At 37.1% G+C, this 21,655-nt stretch overlaps 2 protein-coding genes across 3 annotated transcripts in view; one reads left to right on the top strand and one right to left on the bottom strand.

Annotated features, from left to right (window-relative positions):
• Positions 1-11,233, top strand: part of Hsc70-2 (Heat shock protein 70 cognate 2) — a 32,074-nt gene extending 20,841 nt beyond the window's left edge. For both annotated transcript variants that reach the window (XM_023157466.2, XM_023157465.2), the window contains exons 3-5: positions 4,765-5,278; positions 8,507-9,474; positions 10,721-11,233. In XM_023157466.2, the coding sequence (XP_023013234.1) occupies positions 4,765-5,278; positions 8,507-9,474; positions 10,721-10,954 (1,716 nt within the window). In that variant the 3' untranslated portion in view covers positions 10,955-11,233. The remainder of the gene's footprint in view (positions 1-4,764; positions 5,279-8,506; positions 9,475-10,720) is intronic.
• A 3,206-nt stretch (positions 11,234-14,439) lies between these two features.
• On the bottom strand, positions 14,440-21,302 carry LOC111503216 (uncharacterized). Its single transcript, XM_023157468.2, has 5 exons — positions 21,147-21,302; positions 20,803-21,096; positions 20,087-20,212; positions 17,447-17,656; positions 14,440-14,865 (listed from the first exon to the last, which is right to left on the bottom strand). The coding sequence occupies exons 1-5, from the start codon at positions 21,195-21,197 to the stop codon at positions 14,494-14,496; spliced, it is 1,053 nt and encodes a 350-aa protein (XP_023013236.2). The 5' UTR covers positions 21,198-21,302; the 3' UTR covers positions 14,440-14,493.
• Positions 21,303-21,655: the final 353 nt, after the last annotated feature.

The following is a 21,655-nucleotide window of genomic DNA, read 5'->3' as shown; positions in this document are numbered from 1 at the left end:
TTTGCTACCAATTTAGACGTTCCTCGGTAGGAGCCAAGAGCTACCAACGCCGCTTGGCTGTCCGACAATATTTTTATTGACTTGTGTATGAGGATTCTTCCAATATCTCCACAGACAATTCAATAGCGTAAATTTCCGCTTGAAATACAGTCGCATAAGTTCCTAGGAAGGTTGATATCTCTGTCCTGGGTCTACGAATGAAAACACCTGCACCAGAACCGGAAGGTGTTTTTGATCCACCTGTGAACCAAATCAATCAAAACAAATCAAATTTATTCAATTCAGATTAACATAAAATATATACCATTACAGCTTATTTTACAGAACTATAATTTACATCTATGAAGGATCGTGGCTATCTAAGCCGAGCTTGTGTTACAGTCACGCATCCAATACATTTGCAAACCGAGATTAGGCTTCTAATTGGGTCTGGGAAGTCCTAGAAGGACGACCAAAATGATGAGAAGTCTTTGAGCATAATAAGAGTTTCAAATACGAAAGAAGATACAGAAACAACAGCTTGTGACATTGTATTGAGTGATTGCTGTATGCTGAATTATAGAATAGAATAGAATAGAATAGAATAGAATAGAATAGAATAGAATAGAATAGAATAGAATAGAATAGAATAGAATAGAATAGAATAGAATAGAATAGAATAGAATAGAATAGAATAGAATAGAATAGAATAGAATAGAATAGAATAGAATAGAATAGAATAGAATAGAATAGAATAGAATAGAATAGAATAGAATAGAATAGAATAGAATAGAATAGAATAGAATAGAATAGAATAGAATAGAATAGAATAGAATAGAATAGAATAGAATAGAATAGAATAGAATAGAATAGAATAGAATAGAATAGAATAGAATAGAATAGAATAGAATAGAATAGAATAGAATAGAATAGAATAGAATAGAATAGAATAGAATAAAATAGATTAGAATAGAAGTTTATTTAACCACATTACACTTTACATGTTTGTAGCAAGTCATGACAAATTTGTTACATATGCTTACGCACAGCAAACGTTATTTCAGATCGGATGAGTATAAAATATAATTTAAGATAAAAAGTAGAGCAACATAAAGATCAACAATAAAAACATTAAAAAACAACATGGTATAGCATATTTACGGTAGTCAGATGAGTATGTTGTTTGTATGTTGAGACTTAGGAGCGATTTTTAAAATACCCCAGGTAATCAGAGACACAGTAAAAGCAGCCCTCCAATAGTAGTTGTTTAATAGATTGTTTGAATTTATTCATTCTGAGATCTTTCAGCTTGACTGGTAAACAGTTATATAAGTTGTAATCCAAAGAATTTTTTAGTGATTTAGCTAGGCGACATCGATTTGTACAGATCTTTTCAGCGTTTCTCGTACGGTACTGATGAATATTAGAACGTTTAGGTAAGGTACTCGCAATTCTGTGGATTTCTAGCAAAACATGAAAATGAATAACGTTGGTACAGGCATGATACCTAGTTTTTTGAAAATTATCTGACACGGATCCCGAAAACCTACATCTGCCAATATTCGAATGGCTCGTTTTTGTAACCTAAAGATATTGAGAGAACCAGGTGAGTTTTCCCAAAGAACAAACCCATAACCAATGTGAGAATGAAAAAGCGAATAATGAGTAATTTTCAATAGAAGCTGGTAATATTTTGAAGTTGTCGTAGAACATAAATAGTGCTGGATAACTTGCTCCTGAGCTGATTTGTATGTTGATGCCAAGATAAGGTATTGTCAAGTGTTATGCCAGGCAATTTCACGCTACCATTTGTATAATTAGTCAACTATCTAGTATTGTTTCCAATCTGTGGTAGTTGTGATTGATAAATGTTTTCCATTCTATGACAGCCAACATAGGCTGTCCATAGTATAGTATACAACGGAAAGTATACAGTTTTCATACACTATATAATCCACTCTCCTCATATAATGTTTGAGTATTATAGCATTCATTCTTCCTGAACATAATTTTTATGAGTGAGTTTTGGATCATTTCTGAATTACGTAAGGAAGATTTGAATATTTCTCCCCATATTATTAGACAATAACGTAAAATGGACTCGGCCAGGGCATCACATACAGTAAGCAACATTTTTCTACTGACTATACTTCTGAGCTGATAAAATTTGTAAGTGAGCTTACGTAATCTTTCCACCATATAGTCAATATGATCATTCCAACGGAGGCACTGCTCCACTAGGACCCCTAAGTATTTTATTGTATCAGTTTTTTCTATGAAGGGACAAGTGCAAGGGAGTTTATCGTTTTGGCAAGTAAGTTTATGGATTTTAATCTCTAATAGTGGGGTGAACCAACAACTATCTGCTCTTAATAGTTGCCGAGAACTCCTAATGCATTACGCCAAGGCACCATGAACTCTCTCTGCAATTCAGTTTATAACTCCTCAATTGTCGCAACACACCGGCCTTCCATAGGTCTCTTCAATCTCAGGAAAAGTCGCAGAGGGCCAAATCTGTGAATTGTTTTTCTTTCCATTTCAGAGCTTCCTTTAGAATGACTGTGATTGCATTTATATTGTTTTTAGCTTCGTTAACTGCAGTGATACATCTTGAATTTTCTCTTGTTAGCTTCACATAGCTGAAAGTGGGTTATACAACCAAATATTTGTTGCTAGAATATAGACAACTCCAGAAGTTTTCGGGGTTGTTAAAACTGTGGATCCTCTGTTTCATTTCGTTACACGAAATTCCAAATACAAACTCTTCACGCTTAGATCCTATCCACCACAAATCCCTTTCAAATATACACCCCAACACTCCATTGTATTCATTATTGAAAGATATGAATACTTCAGGAAGCTCGTATATATAATTTATGTATTTTTAGAATCAATGTTTCAGTTCGAAACTCAAACTTCTCTACATACTAGAGAAATTATAGAAGGATAAAATTAGACATCTTGGTTATATCGATGTGAAACGTCATACTGGTTGGATCTATGCCAAATGAAAAGATTGGATTTCAGATATTAAGAGTGAGAGTGTTGTTTTTCTTTCTCTCATACCCGACATTGATTATGTAAAACTTCCAACGGAATTAAATTCCCCACACCCCAGTTCATTGAAAACATTCCTACCGATGACAATTTCGTTATTGGAGATGATTTCATCAGGAGGTGATTGTAACTCTGGACCAACTAGATCCTAATGTTCAACCACGTTCAACCACCACGAGTCTTGTAACAATCACTCAATGTATTGCAGAGGGTATTGATTGTCAGCCTCAGACTGATGTCATCTACACTGATTTTTTTTAAAGCGTTCGACAGACTCGACCATAGTATCCTGCTCAATAAGCTTTCGACTTAATTCGAATTAATTACCCTCTTCAAATCGTATTTTTACAACCGTGAGCAGTAAGTCCAACTCAATGGCCTCAAGTCTATCGACTATATAGCCACTACTGTTGTACCACAAGGATCAAATCTAGGACCCCTACTGTTCAATATGTTCATTAATGATATCGGAGCTGAGATTGATGTCAATTTCCTTTTATACGCAGATGACTTGAAACTCAATCACAATATAACATGTTCTAATGATTGCGAACGTCTCGCCCTGAATTTAAATCTCGTTGCTACATGGTGTCGGAAGAATAATGTATCTCTCAACATATCCAAATGTAATGTAATGTCTTACTCACTAAAAACGAACTTGAATTTACACAACTACGTCATTGAAATTGCATTATTTCACTTTTGTTCGATCTAGGCTGGAATATGCATCTGTCGTTTGGAGTCCCTACATTCAGGTTCATATAAATCAACTAGAAGCCCTACAGAGGCGCTTCCTAAAATATATTATCACCTGCTCTCCACTGTTACATATGTTGAATTTTTGGGTTCCTAGACGGTCATCTAGGAATAGTGTCACATTTTATCTCAACACTCCGCGTACAAATATAATGAAAAAACTCTAATTTATACAGTGTGCGATACCTCATGTTAGTCATGTCCTAGATATATACAACTACCAGATTATACAAATCAAAAGACATTTCTCAGCTAACTGACAGTTCTGTTTTTTATTTTTTTATATAGATTCACAAATTATATTATGTAAGTACATATTTGTAAATGCCACTGTTACTCTCTATTCTGTAATTGGGTTCATCCTGTGGAATAGTGTATGAAATAAATGAATGAATTTGAGTGGAGCATTCGTCGAAAACTACATCAATCACACTCAAAAAAAACGTAGCAGATAGATCTAGTTTAGAGACTGTTGAAACAAAATAGGACCCAGAAATTTGGATTTTCTTAAAACGTGTAGTTCAAGGGGTATTGAGTCGAACCTTGAATGCATTTGTGATTCAGTTTAGCACCAGTCCAGACCTATGGTAGGTCGATACAGCCCTAGCTGGTATTAGACTATGAATGTTTGTTTTTGGGTTCTAGTGTCACAGGAATCACACGTTAAAAGGTAAGACCTCGTTAGTCCTTAGCTCGCACAAGTTTCTCAATTTCTGAGAGTTGTCGATCGTATGGATGTTAAACAGATTTTAAAACAGTTTCAATTAGATCGTAGATGTATAATAGAACAAGGGCTGAAGACACTATGAATCACTGAAAAACACCAGTGTTGTTGCCCATTGAAGTTGATCCATCACACATCAGCTTCTTCTGTACTTGAAAAACTAGATGAGACATTTTTTGACTTCATGAAATTTCCATACATTCTTATTCAATTATCTGCTGTCCTCAACCATTTTCAATCAATTTCAGGTAGCCATGAATCCCAAAAACACAGTCTTCGATGCAAAACGTTTGATCGGCCGTCGATTCGATGATCCCAAGATCCAGGAAGACATGAAACACTGGACCTTCCAGGTTGTCAACGACGCAGGGAAGCCAAAAATCCAAGTGGAATACAAGGGCGAGATGAAAAAGTTCGCTCCAGAAGAAATCAGTTCAATGGTTCTGACGAAGATGAAGGAAATTGCCGAAACTTATCTCGGAGGAAAGGTGTCTGATGCTGTAGTTACGGTTCCTGCCTATTTCAATGACTCTCAAAGGCAAGCTACAAAGGATGCGGGTTCAATAGCTGGACTGAATGTTTTGAGGATCATCAATGAACCCACAGCTGCTGCCTTGGCGTATGGACTCGATAAAAACCTGAAGGGCGAGAAGAATGTTCTCATCTTCGATCTTGGGGGAGGTACATTTGATGTGTCTATTCTGGCTATTGATGAGGGATCCTTGTTTGAAGTCAAGTCCACCGCTGGAGATACACATTTAGGTAAAATATTCAACAACACTCAATATTTACATTAGAAATATCAATTGATATATTTATCGACTAGCTGATACCCGCAACTTTGCTACCGTGGGATTTTCTATATTTTCCATTTTTCAGCGAAACGTTCTGAGGACAGGCCGATTTTTCTTTGATTTTAAGAGAATCGATTCACAAATCCAAGTTTCATCCAAATCAACTGAACAGTGTTTTTATAATTCATTCAATTGAAATAACTATTTTTTTTCTCACGAAAACCTATGTAAATAAATGAAACACCTGAAGTTGAGTGGAGTTCAGTATAATAGTTGAAAACACTACCAAATCGCTTGAACCATTTTTTAAATTTCAAAAATGTATGTTTTTGGCTCTATTGCGTTAATAAGGACCCCTAATAATAATAAATCTTTTTTCCACATACATCTGAGCATCCTACTTTTACAATGAATAAAAAAGTCATATCAAAATATACCGACTTTGCTATACATAAAGCGCTTCATAGTCATCTTCATGTTCATCAGGATGGAAATCTTTTCCCTTACCCTTTCAACTGAAATTCGTCAGGAGGACGAATGGTTCATAACGTAAGCTGTTTTGGTAGCGACATAAAAGTCAATGACCTCTATGCCGCTCTGGCCTTGTGTACCCCTTCCTGACTGGGGTATTTGATGAACAAACTGTTCATTCCAACAGACGTCGTGGGGCCTTCACTCAACCGAGCGACGGGGCCTTCTGAATCGAGTGGGTCGTCTATAGTGTAATCTACAGCTTTCCTAACTAATGGGTTATCATGAGTTTCCGCTGACTCGAAAACTCTCTGATTCCTCGACTGAATGGACTGCCTTATAGTTACCAGCTTCAAATCTCTGCGGATGGCTTCATTCCGCACGAACCATGGAGCATTCACCAGCATCCTGAGAAGTTTGTTTTGCAACCTTTTCAAAATGGAGAGGTTTGACGGGGCGGTTTGTCTCCAAGCACCTGAAGCATACATGATGACAGGCTTGAACATCGTGTTGTATAGTAGAATCTTATTTTTAAGATTGAGTTTTGAATTTCTATTGACCAGAGGTTAGAGTTTAGCTATCCTCATCTGCACTTTGCTCTTGATATAATCAATGTGATTTATCCAGGTGAGTCGGCGGTCTACCCAAAGACCTACGTACTTGACTCGCGTTTGCCATTCGATTTCCCTGCCTGAAATCGTGACCCTTGTGTCTGGAGAAACTTTACGTCTCCCCAAGTCTATCGCCTGAGTTTTTTCTGGATTCGAGGTCGTCCAATGCCCGTTGCATGTAGACGACCGCCAACGCCCGACCCATGGAAGAAGCGAGGAGAGCCGTATCATCGGCGTAAAGGAAAACCTTCACGTGATCGAACCTCGGAAGGTCGCTCACGTAAAGGCTGTACAATAGTCGAGACAGCACAGCTCCCTGAGACACTCCAGCTTCGATTTCCCTGATGGGAGACAGGGTTCCTTCAACTCGGACCTGAAATGTCCTGCCTTTCAGAAAGGACCTAATCCACCGGACCAGACCCCGACGCAAATCGAAATCGAGCATTTTGTGTAGCAGGCCTTCGTGCCAGACTCGGACGAAGGCTTTCGAAATATCCAGGAGGACGAGATGGACTGTCTTCCTGTTGTTCAGCTCTGAGATGGAATTTTTGACCAGTCTCAGGGCCTGCAGCTCGGTGGAGTGTGCCCTCCTGAAGCCGAATTGTTCATCAGGCAGAACATTTCGATCTTCAACTTCTTCTGTTAGCCTTTGCAGCACAACACGTTCAGCCAACTTAGCCGTTGAGCAAAGCAGACTAATCGGACGATGATTCTGGGGAAACAGGGAGTTCTGGCCCTGTTTCGGAATCATGACAACTACGGCATGCTTCCATCTTCGAGGAATTGTTGATTGAATCAATTCCCGGAGCCTTCTTGGGTTTGGAGGTTCTAATGTAACCCCTCAGTTCTTCCTCCGAAGCTGGACGGATCATGTCGTCATCATTTTCCCTAAGGATTCGCCGAACCCGGTGTTCCAGCCGGATATCACGGTCAATATCATCATCCGGAACATAAAGCGCTAAAGCACCGTATATAAGTAAACAGAAGTAAATTCACTCCCTGTCGGTCTCTTTGATATTTCAGGTCAGGATTTTATTTTTTGCTGGCATGTAGCAGGGCAGAAGGGTGTATGCTAATGAATATTGCTGCTCTACAGTCACTTCGAAATCTTTTCTGGCACGTTTATAAAAATTAGAACCTTAATTTGAAAATGATACCCTTAACTCTCAATCCAATTTTTGATAATTGCCAGCCTCAATCACAATACTTTTTATATCCAGTATTGATGTGGATGGATTGGTGAAAATGTATGCAACAGGCTGTTTCCAGTTCGAATGTATGCCTTTTGCCATGACTATCAAGGCATATTCTGTTATACAAGCCGTTTTCTTGTTGAATAATTCCTCAACACCAACTATTCTATCCTTTCCGATATTGTAGAATAAGTGTGACTTGATGCTCATTTCATCGAAACAAATGTTCCAATCCTTATCTTGATTACTGAAGTTATTGATTTTTAATCACTCCACTTTATATGGTCTATAACAATTTATTTTATGATTTTCGTTATATGTTCATTACTTCAATCTTACATAATAAATAATAGAAAAACATACATTTTTTCGTCAATTGGAGAGTGAACTTACTTATGTTTACTTCTATACGGTGGCTAAAGTAACCCCAGCTGGGCTTGTCACAATGTTACGGATTGAAAGAATATTAGAGGAACACGACGTAAAACCAATATTTAGGCCAACGAAAGCTATTAAAGGAAGTCCAGGTTCAGTTGAGAACCCCAGAAAACCTTTAGCAACACTCGGCGTATACCAGATTCCTTGTAGCTAAGGATCGGTTTACATTGGAACCAGAAGGAGGAGTATAGGTACCCGTTACTCTAAATACAAAAGAAACTATCGCTTCTGACGAACCGACAATCAGCTGTAGCCGATTATGCCCTTATCTGAATCCGATAACACCAACTGAAGCTGTAGAAAGCAAGTGAAGAAAAACACTCCTAACTCGTACAAATCTTCTGGTTTTTCCCATGAGGGTAGCTGTTATGGAGAAGAAATGATTTGAGATTTCTGAATTTAACTTTTAAAATTCTTCATTTTCTTTCGTTTCATGAAATATTGTTCTACACTTATGTCTCTAAAAGCTTCTTGTCTTTTTAGGAGGTGAAGATTTTGATAACAGAATGGTCAATTTCTTCGTGGATGAATTCAAAAGAAAACACAAGAAAGACCTCAGCAAAAACACAAGAGCTCTGCGCAGACTCAGAACAGCGTGTGAGAGGGCGAAAAGAACCTTGTCTTCCAGTACAGAGGCAAGTATCGAAATAGATGCGCTCCACGATGGAGTCGACTTTTTCTCCAAAGTCACAAGAGCTAGATTCGAAGAAATGTGCATGGATTTGTTCAGGTCGACCCTTCAACCAGTGGAGAAGGCTCTAACAGACGCGAAACTAGATAAAGGAGCTATCCATGACGTTGTTCTAGTAGGTGGATCCACTAGGATTCCTAAGATCCAGAAGATGCTCCAAGACTTCTTCTGCGGCAAGTCTTTGAACTTGTCCATCAATCCCGATGAGGCTGTGGCTTACGGTGCGGCAGTACAAGCTGCAATCCTGAGTGGTGATACCAGCTCCCAAATCCAAGACGTACTACTTGTAGACGTTGCTCCTCTTTCACTGGGTATCGAAACAGCTGGTGGAGTAATGACGAAAATTGTGGAACGGAACTCCAGAATTCCTTGCAAACAACAACAAACATTCACAACTTACTCTGATAACCAAAATGCGGTTACCATCCAAGTTTTCGAGGGAGAACGAGCCATGACGAAAGATAACAACCTGTTGGGTACCTTTAACTTGAATGGTATTCCTCCGGCTCCTCGAGGGGTTCCCAAAATCGAAGTGACATTCGACTTGGACGCCAACGGTATTCTCAATGTGTCTGCGAAAGATAGCAGCACTGGCAAATCTGAAAAAATTACGATCACTAACGACAAAGGAAGACTGTCCAAAGCAGAGATTGATAAAATGTTATCTGAAGCTGAGAAATATGCTGCCGAGGATGAGGCACAGAGGTTGAGAATTGCTTCTAGAAATCAACTAGAAGGCTATATCTTCAGTGCCAAACAGGTAAGATTATATGTTCTGTTTACATCACTATATTTTTTCAGGGTGTGTATGAGTGGTATAGAAGTTGGATTTGATAACAACTAGTCAGGACGGAGAAACATTGAAATATTTGTCAAAGGAATCATTACTTGACTTGAAAAAGTAGTGGCTACAAAATAATTTTTCTTTTATGTGAGTCAATATTCATGTGAAAGTAGTTTTTCTGGAAAGGCAGAGTTTATTTTCAACTAATTGCTGTATTTCTTCTTTCGGAGCTTCACCACATTTTTGTATAGAAATGGAGGAGAAGTGAGCCAAAATTCGTCTTTTCCCAAAACTAATCTTTCATAAAAATATACCCTTCTTAATCCGAAAACTTGTCTATTTTCATTCCAAAAGTCCAACACTTTTTTTTAAGTGGAAATATTTTTTTTATTTCAACGATTCGGAAATTATCGTATTATATTTTTTATAATAACCCCTTTTCCAAATGTTTCTTCAATGAAACGAATGCTTCTGAATTTTGCGTTTTGTGATTGAAGTCATAGTTCCGAGTCTGAAGTCAAAATTTCGAGTCTAGAGTCCAATTTTCGAAATTGAAGTCGTTATAGTAATTCTTTAGTACTACATAGTACATCTAGTGATGAACATAGTACTACTATATTTAGTACTGGTGCTAAATTGAAAGCAATATGAAAGAATAAGTTGTTTTGATCAATCTGTATGAAATTTCGAGTCTAGAGTCCAATTTTTGAGATTGAATTTGAAATTCTGTGATTGAAGTCAAACTTCCGAGTCTGAAGTCAAAATTTCGAGTCCAGAGTCCAATTTTCGAAATTGAAGTCGTTATAGTAGTTCTTTAGTACTACATAGTACATCTAGTAATGAACATAGTATTACTATATTTAGTACTGGTGCTAAATTGAAAGCAATATAAAAGAATAAGTTGCTTTGATCAATGTGTAATTGTTCCGAGTCTGAAGTCGAAATTCCGAAATTAGAGTTGAAATTTCGAGTCTAGAGTCCAATTTTTGAGATTGAACTTGAAAATCTGTGATTGAAGTCAAAGTTCCGAGTCTGAAGTCAAAATTTCGAGTCTAGAGTCCAATTTTCGAAATTGAAGTCGTTATAGTAGTTCTTTAGTACTACATAGTACATCTAGTAATGAACATAGTACTACTATATTTAGTACTGGTGCTAAATTGAAAGCAATATAAAAGAATAAGTTGTTTTGATCAATCTGTAATTTCCCATCTCCAATTTTCAGGCTGTTGAAGATGCTCCAGCAGACAAGTTGACGGAAGATGATAAAAAGTTGGTCCAGGAAAAATGTTCAGCTGCTCTGGCTTGGTTAGATGCCAATCAACTCGCCGAGAAAGATGAATATGAACACAAACTGAAAGAGCTACAACAGGAATGCTCCCCCATCATGATGAAACTGCATCAAGGAGCACAAGGGGGTGCAGGTGGCAAAGGACCCACTGTCGAAGAAGTTGACTAAAATAGTTTAATTGTTGATACCTTATTTGAACTGAAATGCTAAGCTAAATATGGGATTCAATGTATTTGAAAAATATTTGTGCTGAATAACACTGGGTGCCATGGGTAATATAAATATCAGATTTCACCTAACTGAAATTATTTCAAGGTGAACAATTCGAATCAGTACATTACATTTCAGAAATGATTTTTTTTTCATACAATCGACGTTTGTAACTGAAAATGTTTTTGTGCGTAGGAAGGAAAGGAATAGAAAATCATTAAAACGCTTTTTCATGCTTTTGGATATATATTTTCGTTAGTTTTATTTTTATATTGGGACATTTTATTGAACGAAACATTTATACAGAGACGATTTATACATACTCGTAATGACAACTTGGTTTTTCCTAACATATAAAATTACACAAATAACACTAAAACTGACAATACTCCTCTTTTGATTTGTTACAAAGCAGACTAAGTGCGAATGAATTATCGCTGAAGTTTCGCACAATCCTCCATCAACTGCGAAAATACTGTAATAATGTCCGATTTATCTTCAATTCTTGAAACTCTCAATAGAATTCTACGCAAGCGCAGAAGGGCCACATATTTCTTGAAAAATCCGACTTCACTCTCGAAATTTTCACTTTTACTTCGAAATTTCAACTTAAGTTTCAAAATTTTGGATTTTCGACTTTATTTTCCAAATTGAAGTTGAAATTTCGTGACTGAAATCAGCATTTCGATTTTGAAGTCTGCATTTCGACTTTGAAGTCTGCATTTCGACTTTGAAGTTGACATTCTGAGATTGAAGTCGAAATTCCAAGTCCAAAGTCGAAATTTTGAGAATGAAATCAAAATTTCGAGTCTGAAGTCGAAATTTTGAGATAAAAGTCCAAATTTCGAGTCTGAAGTTGTAATTTAGACATTTAGGGCGATATTTCGAGTTAAAAGTCAAAAGTTCAAGTCTGAAGTTGAATTTTCGAGATTGAAGTCGAAATTTTGAGATTGAAGTCGAAGTTACGGGCCTGAAGTTGAAATTCCGAGATCAGAGTTATTTCGACTGTAGAGTCCAATTTTCGAGATTGAAGTCAAAATTTTGTGATTGAAGTCGAAGTTCCGAGTCTGGAGTCAAAATTTCGAGTCTAGAGTCCAATTTTCGAGATTGAAGTAAAAATTTGGAGATTGAAATCGAAGTTTCGAGTGTGAAATCGAAATTCCAAGATCAAAGTGAAAATTTTGAGTCTAGAGTTCCATTTTTGAGACTGAAGTTGAGATTTTGTGATTCAAGCCGAAAGTTCCGAGTCTGAAGTCAAAATTTCGAGTCTAGAGTCCAATATTCGAGATTGAAATCGAAATCCTGAGATTGAAGTCGAAGTTTCGAGTCTGAAGTCAAAATTTCGAGTCTAGAGTCCAATATTAGAGATTGAAATCGAAATCCTGAGATTCAAATTGAAGTTTCGAGTCTGAAGTCAAAATTTCAAGATCAGAGTGAAAATTTCGAGTCTAGAGTTCAATTTTTGAGACTGAATTTGAAATTTCGTAAATGAAGTCGGAGTTTCGAGTCTGAAGTCAAAATTTCGAGTCTAGAGTCCAATTTTCGAAATTGAAGTCAGAATTTTGAGATTGAAGTGGAAGTTTCGAGTCTGAAATCGAAATTCCAAGATCAGAATAAAAAATTCGAGTCTAGAGTCCAATTGTCGAGATTGAAATCGAAATCCTGAGATTGAAGTCAAAGTTCCGAGTCTGAAGTCGAAAATACAAGATCAGAGTTGAAATTTCGAGTCTAGAGTTCAGTTTTGGAGACTGCAGTTGGAATTTTGTGATTAAAGTCAAAGTTCCGAGTCTGAAGTCAAAATTTCGAGTCTAGGGTCCAATTTTCGAAATTGAAGTCGAAATTTTGAGATTGAAGTCGAAGTTTTGAGTCTGAAGTCAAAATTCCAAGATCAGAATTAAAATTCCGAGTATAGAGTTTAATTTTTGGGACTGAAGTTGAAATTTTGTGATTGAAGTCGAAGTTCCGAGTCTGAAGTCAAAATTTCGAGTCTAGAGTCTAATTTTTGAAATTGAAGTCGGAATTTTGAGATTGAAGTCTTCATTATTTCAAGTCATCAGTTCGGACTTATCTGATAATATTGAATACGATTTAAAAAATTTGAAAGAACAAATGAAATTCAAATGAATAACTTAAAATAACAAATATATTTAGCTGCGTGAGATAATTGTCAGAAAGGATAAAAAGAATTGTGTCCAAGTACATCAGACCCTGCTTCAGAGCATGTTTGGACTCATCAAACATAACATCAAGTGAGAAACATTGGTTCAAGATGAAGTTCAAAGAAGCTGCATATATGTTGTCCAACGACGCGTTCAGCTAAGCTAGCGTAGAGGTACGCAACATATGGAAACCTTCAATCACGCGAAAAAAGGTCAACTCCCACTAAACCGGTGAAGAGGAGAGAGAAAAGAGGGGATAGGTGAAAGCGTTCCCATGAATAGTCATTTCTTGGAGGAATAGGTAGTCCAGTCATCACCAGAAAACGATTGTGGATACTGACAATGGAAGTAGGAACCAATAAAATTCACCATGGAACATTGTCAACCACTCTCAAACAACATGTTGTGTGTTTACGAGCTTCATCAGTATCGAACTCAAATATAGAGATATCATCTGCAAATAACGTCAATTTTCCAAATACATTCAAATTGAAAATAGCTTTTTCTAAATCGGACTTCCATTGTCTACTATATAAAATGATTTGAAATACCTGAAACAACTAAAAAGAAAAAGAAATAAAAATGAATAGCTGAAAATAACAATTGTATTAGGCAAAATAAACCTGAAATGAAATAATAGTGAAATAGAATACAAGTAAAATAGAACAATTCAACAAAAATAAATAATCACTCAACTTTTTATTTTTATTTTCTTTTTTCATTTCTTTATTTTTATTTATTTTGGTTGAATTGTTCTATTTTACTTGTATTTCATTTCACTATTATTTCATTTCAGGTTTATTTTGCTTAATACAATTGTTATTTTCAGCCATTCATTTTTATTTCTTCTTTTTTAGTCAGGGATTTCAAATCATTTTATATAGTAGACAATGGAAGTCCGAACTAGTGAAATCCATCATGAAACATAGTCAATCACCTTCAAACGAAAATAGTTTTGATAAATAATGATACTGAACTCTGGGGCACACTTATGAGCTCCAATCCGTAAATAGTGGTCAGTTTTTAGCAACTGACAGCGATTCTCCAGGTAGGCCCTGAACTACAGCAAACCAATAATTCTGAAATCATAATATTTGAGTTTGTCCAGCAAAGTTCGGTGATTTCTCCCAAAGAACGGGTTCATGACTCAACAACAGAAGGCGTGTACGTGAGGGAAGATGTTCTGAAGTACTAAGCGTTGAAATGATTCAAAATCGAATGATTTCGAAACATGTATAACCTGAAAGGTTATACATTTAAAGTAACTAATTTAGTCATCATTCATCACAGTCGAAAGTATACATGTAATAACATATCAAATATCCAAAACTACAACAATTAATACTTATTCAACTTGAACTTCATTGCAAACTTTTCCAACTCCTGGCTCAACTCCGGATCATCCTGGAACTCAACCGAAGACATTTTCGATCTTTTTGCACTATTAACGTTGAAGGCCTTGGGCCGACCTCTCTTCTTCCTGGATTTTTCATTGATCTTTTCAAACTCTTCAAAACTTATGGGTGTACTTGTAGAAACTGGACGATTGGTAATAGGAGTGATGCTAGATATTGCGGTTTCCAGTTCTCTCAATTTCGGTTTTTCAACTTTCTCGATAGGTGGCGGTGGAAGAGGAGGTAACTTTCTAATGGAACCCAACTGGGGATTGATCATGAGGTTTGTTTGGGGAAATCCAAAGCGACCAAGAACCTATTTGAAACATATGATTAGAAATACGCATTGGTTGTTTGTTTTTTTAGAGAAATCGATACTTGTGACAATGAAAATGAACGTCAGATATGTCGGCATGGCGAGGTGGTAAAACAATACCCGTGTGGCAGCGATATATAATTCAATTTTTTTGAGAAGTTATTAGAATCAAAGAATGTAAATTTTCACGGCCTGAATCGACGGTGTTAAAGCTTCTTTCCGGGTTTTCCGGCCGTAGCTTGTAGGTTTTTATGCCCGACGTTTCGTCTACTACTGTGATAGACATAATCAAGAGCGATGAGGTAAGGGTTGAAGTACTCGAGTTGTTCCCAACGCAAAATCTTCAACGCAGAAATTCATCTCCGACTTTATATTATCATAGTTGAATCCGTGGGTTGGGCTACCTATTGGGCGCGTCTCCAGGTGGCGGATAGGGGAACCGTCAGGGGACTGGAGGCCCTGTCTGGGAAGCCAATGTGGCCTTACAAACGAAGACGCCGGACTCCTGTTCAGTGGCAGAAATAAGAAGGGGGATGAGAACTGAAACCCCTCAAAAGCCTTTGCAAAACATGTCACCGTGGACCAGCCTACCCAAGCTGAGGTCTAAGGAATCGTGCCGACAGCTGAATGACCGCAGGGTGGTATGCGGTCACGAACGATTCCCTTGGGGAACTGGGCGAAACCTCATTGTAATCAGCCTACCTCTGGTAATGAGGGGCTCTGCCAGAGGTGACGAACCCTTTCCTTGCTACTCGTGGGAACACAAATGAATGAAACAACACTAAATCAGAAAAAACAAATACCAATCTCAAGGCTGGACAGAAATGCTCACTTTAATCTAAGACGGTGGCTGGGGATGAACAGAAATGTCCCCCCAATCTACAGCTTGGAATGAGGCTGGACGTAGCAGATCACCTCCAGTAGCAAGGGAACTTCCTGCGGCGGACGCCAAGAGCTCCGCCTTGAATAAAGGCAAGGAACCGGCTGCCCCTGCAGGAAAGATCTCTCACTTGTGCACCTCCACGGAGGAAACCCCAAAAAAGTTGAAGAAGCCTCCTCGGGAGGATGTACAATGGGTCACATGTGGTCTAAGTGCTGTGAGTCTACACTCACTACCCCTACTCTACAGCTACCAGATATCATAGTTAAATCGATTATTCACCAATATTTGATCAAATAATTGAAACTCCTAGATTTTCTCAATGCCTTATTGAATAGTTATTAGGTAAGTCTGACCCAGACACTGATTCTTGCTGGTGATCGCATATGATACGAGGAAAATTTTACTTTTCTTGTGGAGCTTATGTGGATATTTTTATCGTATGTAACCTAATAAGTACGTACAGTCTACCAACTACCAACACATAAGATACTGTTGAGACACCTTGTATTATAGAAACTTCAGTTGATCCTTTCCCTGTAGACATACGAGGGTGGCCTGAGAAGTTTCCGACCTCAACATGAAGATAGCAGTACTCTCAAATACTCTTAATATCTTGTCATTGTCCCTGATGAAAAACTCACCTGGAACGCTCACTTGGAAAAAGTTTTACACAAAGCCAGACTGTCCCTATGGACATGTCAAAGGACTTGTGGTAAAACTTAGGATTTAGGTCCAAACAAATTCATTGGATTTGTGTGATAATTGTCAGACCAATGATCACTTCTGGTGCAATTACCTGGTGGCCGAAGGCTTTACAGAAAGCGGCCCAAGCCAAGCTCTCTGGCTTACAGAAACAGGCTTGTCTGGCCTGTCGGCGGCCATGGAGGTACTTTTAGATCTACCTTCTTTCCACCTTCCACATGCAGAGTGCAACAGACTGTTGGCTGACACTGGAAGTCACAGCATTCTGGAAATGACCTCTGACTTCATGCCACCAACTGTCAACTACGAACTGCCTTACAAAGTACTGTTCCCGAGTAGGGAGGACTGGATCCTTCGGGAGAAGGAAATATGAGCAGATAGTTGTTGGTTCACACCTTCCGGTTCTGGTGAAGGTGTATTCAGTCGCAGATCTAAGACAGGTACACAAGGTGATAAAAATATTCTCGGACAGTCAAGCGACGTTGAAAGGTCCTACCGGAGAACGTCTAAATTGGTAGCAAGGATAGGAAGACTTAACAGATTGTCTCTGGTCTGGATTCCTGGCTATACTGGCCTATAAGGCAATGAGGCTGCTGACTCCCTTGAAAAGGAGGGTGCTGCAAGCAGCTTCATCGACCCAGAACCTGTCATTGGCATCGCTTCAGGCTTTGCTAAACAAAGATTGAACACCTGGATGGCAAAAAGATTCATGGACTTCTGGCAGAATCTTTCAGGATTGGCCCAGGCACTTTCCGAAGGCTAAATCCTACCAAAAAGATTATGGTTACTGTATGGTGGTCACGGCTGGTGTGATTCGCTATAACTTTCTGCAACCTGACCAAACCATCACATCAGTTTTCTATAGCGAGAAATTCGACGAAACACCCGTCGGCACCTTGGATGAGTATTCACTGAGATATTACAAGTTAAAGTAGACTCACAAAAACGGTAAAAAATTTCTAAACAACCTAATAGTAATAACATTTATAGTGTCACCTGGGAAATGTAGAATTCCTTTTCGGTTTCTGCTAAAGATTCCCAAGAGGTGGTAACCGCAGATTTGATTTGTTGCTTTGCTGCATTCGGATACATCCAGTGATATAGAGTCCTTGTTCGTTTCGAGAAAAGAGATTTGGCGGCTTTCAGTATTTCAAGTTGTTTGGCTGGACTAAAGGACGTTGGAATCTGGGATGGGTCTTCAGTTACCTCAAATGAAGTGATAAATGAATAAATGGCAAACAATATTGGGCGTCAGATTTTGATACCAATGTTGTTTTCAATATACTCAAATGACCTAATAACCAATAACATCGCAGGTCAATTTACTGTATTTGCCGACGATATCACTATTATATGGGGTAATAAAGAAATTAATCAGCTACCAAATATGATAAAAATAGATATCCAACTAATTCAAGCTTGATGTTACGGGAACTCCTTGTGCTTCAACCTAAACCAAACAAAACTAGTTACTTTTGAATATAGAACTATTAGAGTGATATCAAATGTGTGACGATCCCGCTGAATATATGGTTGGATAGATGTTATTTCGAGCGGTCATTTTATAAGTTTAATAAAAGTTCAACTTCATACAGCAGGTCGCACAGATCTTGAATATGGGTGGGACGTGTCTCTTGGTTAGGAATAGAAAACATCTTTTTTTATTCTATTATTTTTTTGTAGTTTATTATATATCTAAGAGGACACAAATTTGTTCAGTACATGAGGCATGAGACATTTCACATGAGTACCAGTTATATCGCATTACAAATCTATTACTAAAATTACAGCTTGTTTAAAAAAAATTCACGTATCTCGCCGTAGATCATCGAACTTTCAGAGCACAGCAACTTTATACTTTCGACACTTTTTAGGAATCTCCAGTTGAATTTCTATTCAATTGGTTCGCCTTTTACTAATTTATAGCTACATGACTATTCAACTGAATCTAGAATCTAATCCAGTTCTGTCTCTCTGAATCTGACTCTCAGAACTCTCTTTGTCTGATTCTCCACTCGACTCCGACTCGACTCGGCTCGACTCCCTGATCTGAACCTTATTGGCTATTTAATACATTTCTCCCTGCCATCAAAGTTGGCCTAATTATATTATCACTACTCATGTCTTGGTGTACGTGAGAAGGTCACGAATTGTTTATAGATATTTCGCAAGGAGATGATACTCAAAGAAATTGCTGAGTAACCATCTGTATATTGTGCAATACCCATTAATTTTAACGAGTTCCTCGTGCTGTTTATGGACCAAAACTGGACACTCGTGTGACCTCGTTTACATGGCCTTCCACGTGTCAAACTATTGCAACATCAGATATGTTGAAATTTCCCTCTCTTCTGACTGAGTCACGTTTCAGTTTTCAAGATTTGATAATTCAATTTTCTTTCTTGCTGAGCTCCGTGGTTTGAATGACTAGGGTTAGGTGAATACACTTTTGATTGAATATTAACTTTGATTTTGGAAACTCATATATTTATTTATTGATATACATCTTTACAGCTACAATGGCTTACTTTGCATTGATCGAGTCTCATATTCGCTATGGAATAAGTTTTTGGGGCCTTTGTAATTTACAGTTACAGAACACGATATTTGTGCTATAGAAGAGGTCTTTGACATACCTTGCAAAGTCTAAGCCGAGAAATCACTGCAAGCCTTTATTCATCAGCCACAAAATATTAACTGTCACCTGTTTATACATAATGGAAACAGTATGCTTAATTCATAAAAATAAAACTAGCATGTATACTCCCGGAACAAATTGTCACAACATCAGACAGAACCATATGCTTTACTTACCTATTCCAAAATTCACCAATTCACCACCATTCACCAAAAATCAGCATTCTCTGATTTATGAAAGTACTAAAGTATACAATCACCTTCCTACCATTCTAAAAAATAGCACAGATATCAAAAAGTTCCGAAGTACAGTTTAAGATCTTTTAATCAAAAAAGCTTATTATTCAATCCACGAATTCTACCATAATGACCTGTAAATTCTACTTGATTTTCCAATGTTCAACTAAACTCATCTGTCTTCTTAATATTTTATTTGTGAAATTGCTATGTTTGTATTTCTTATATTTTATGACATGAATTTAATTTTTTACAAGACTTTGTCAATAAGATACTAATCTTTCGACAATAAAGCGTGTATTGATTGATTGATATTATCTGAAATTTAATTCGTTAACGAATACAAGTATGTATCTTTTACGTAGAGTAATTTTCTTACAATCAATTTTGAATAAATTAGAATTATAATATTAGGTATAGTAATCATTCCTAAATAAATAGAAATAAAGTGATTTCTTCTCTTTCTGAACTTCCATACTGACTGTCAGTCGATTCACAATAATCAATGATTTCATTTCAATTTCAATGTTTTCATTCAACGGAATATAGAAATATTACATTATTTCTGAACATTTTGATGTTGAAATTCAAAGAAAACGAAATAATGGAAACTAAAGGTAATGTAAAAGGAAAATTCTGAAGTCACTTTTCGAAGCTCCTTCAAAGAGATATATTTTTATGAAAAGCCAACTTTCCAGAACCGTGCGTGAAATATGTTACAAGCAATTTGGTCTACATACATAGTTTGCATAGTATACTCACTAATATCAGTTTTCCTTCCGTTGTATAAATAAATTTTCTTCTTTTGCGTTTCCTCTTCGGATAATAATCCGTTTTTTGATCTACAAATACTCCCTCAGAACAATTCACTATCTGAAATGGTTGAGCCTGAAATAATTTCGTCAACTGAAATTTTATATTGAATACGAGAAATTTACTTATTTTTTCACAACTTGGAAGACGTCAAATTTAGGTCTTTGAAAAACATTGCAACCGCCTTGACTTTCCATGACACCCGGTACTATTTTGTACAACTGCCATATAAGTAATACTCTTCTGCACTCACACTATTGACTTTTTCATCAAACGTTATTCAAATAATTTCTTTTCACAAAAATGTTGTCCGATTTTGATATTTTGCCCCGTTCGAAAGTTAAGAGTTACGTCCACAATGTATTTGAAAACGAATTCATTGGACAGTTTTGAAATCTAGAAAATAATTTTATCTGCTGTGCATGGAATCGAAATGTATCAACGTTTTGCTGAGCTGTTGTCAAAATTCAAAGGCAGTGTTTACCGGAATTTCTCCAATTTGACATTATGCTTTCTTCTCTGAATATTCTTTGAAGTTATGACCGAAGTTATGACCGAAAGTAAAGGGTTCAACCTAATGTTTTTGTCAGTAAATAGCCTAGAAAACTAATTTTCACCAGATATTGAAATGTAATAGGTTACCCATATTTGAAATAAGATCTCACCTCTAAATTTGGCACAAAATTCTTTCTCGTAGGTATAACATTATTACGGCATGTATTTCCATGAGGAAAAGTAACCGGAACATCTAGTTTTGGAAAAAAATTATTGAAAGCTTCTGCCCCTGCATTTTCATCGATATCTCTACTCGGGAATGTCAAATCGACAGGCTCTTCATCTCTCGAATTACTTATTTGAGAGTAATAAGCATTTCTGTTCACAAAACTTGAATTTTGTTGAGGTGTGGTTTCGAATTTCTCTCGAAAGTGATAAGTGTAGCTACAATTCCCGAACTCTTCCTACAAACATGATTTAAAGAACTTGAGTGACAAGAAATCATAACAATTACCTGAATATTGCTACATCGCTTAGTAGCAGATAATCCGTTTTCGGTTTCCATTGAAAGTTTCAATTTCTTGCGAAATCTTGGAGACGATAAACTGTCAAACTTTTCGTAAACAAATTTAGTGTTTTGTTCGAAACAGCATGCTTCAAAGTTGAGTTGTTGTGTGAAATAAGACTCAAAAGTCAGATTTATATGAAGTCACAGGAAATTTGACAGTTTCGTGTATCTCACTCTCGAACTTGGTAACTTTTTATAAGAACTTTATATCACGAGTTTCTCAAACTTGCATGATATACACATCTTTGTAAAGAATTTTTTTTAATTGATTGATTGATTATTGAAAAAAAATCATCTCTCCTTATAAAAACGTACCCCTTTCCCTGTGGGAAGGGCTACCTATCGGACAAGTCCCCAGGTGGCGGCTAGGGGAACGGCCAGAGGACTGAGGGCCCTGTCCGGGAAGCCAATGTGGCCTTGCGGACGGGGTCGCCGGACTTCTGGTCAGTCGCAGA

This window comes from Leptinotarsa decemlineata, unplaced genomic scaffold (genome assembly GCF_025532065.1).
Source record: "Leptinotarsa decemlineata unplaced genomic scaffold, Ldec_3_MD MMD2_tig00026330_RagTag_RagTag, whole genome shotgun sequence".
Lineage (NCBI taxonomy): Eukaryota > Metazoa > Arthropoda > Insecta > Coleoptera > Chrysomelidae > Leptinotarsa > Leptinotarsa decemlineata.
The sequence above is the reverse complement of the archived record's forward strand: the minus strand, read 5'-3'. Positions and strand labels throughout refer to the sequence as shown.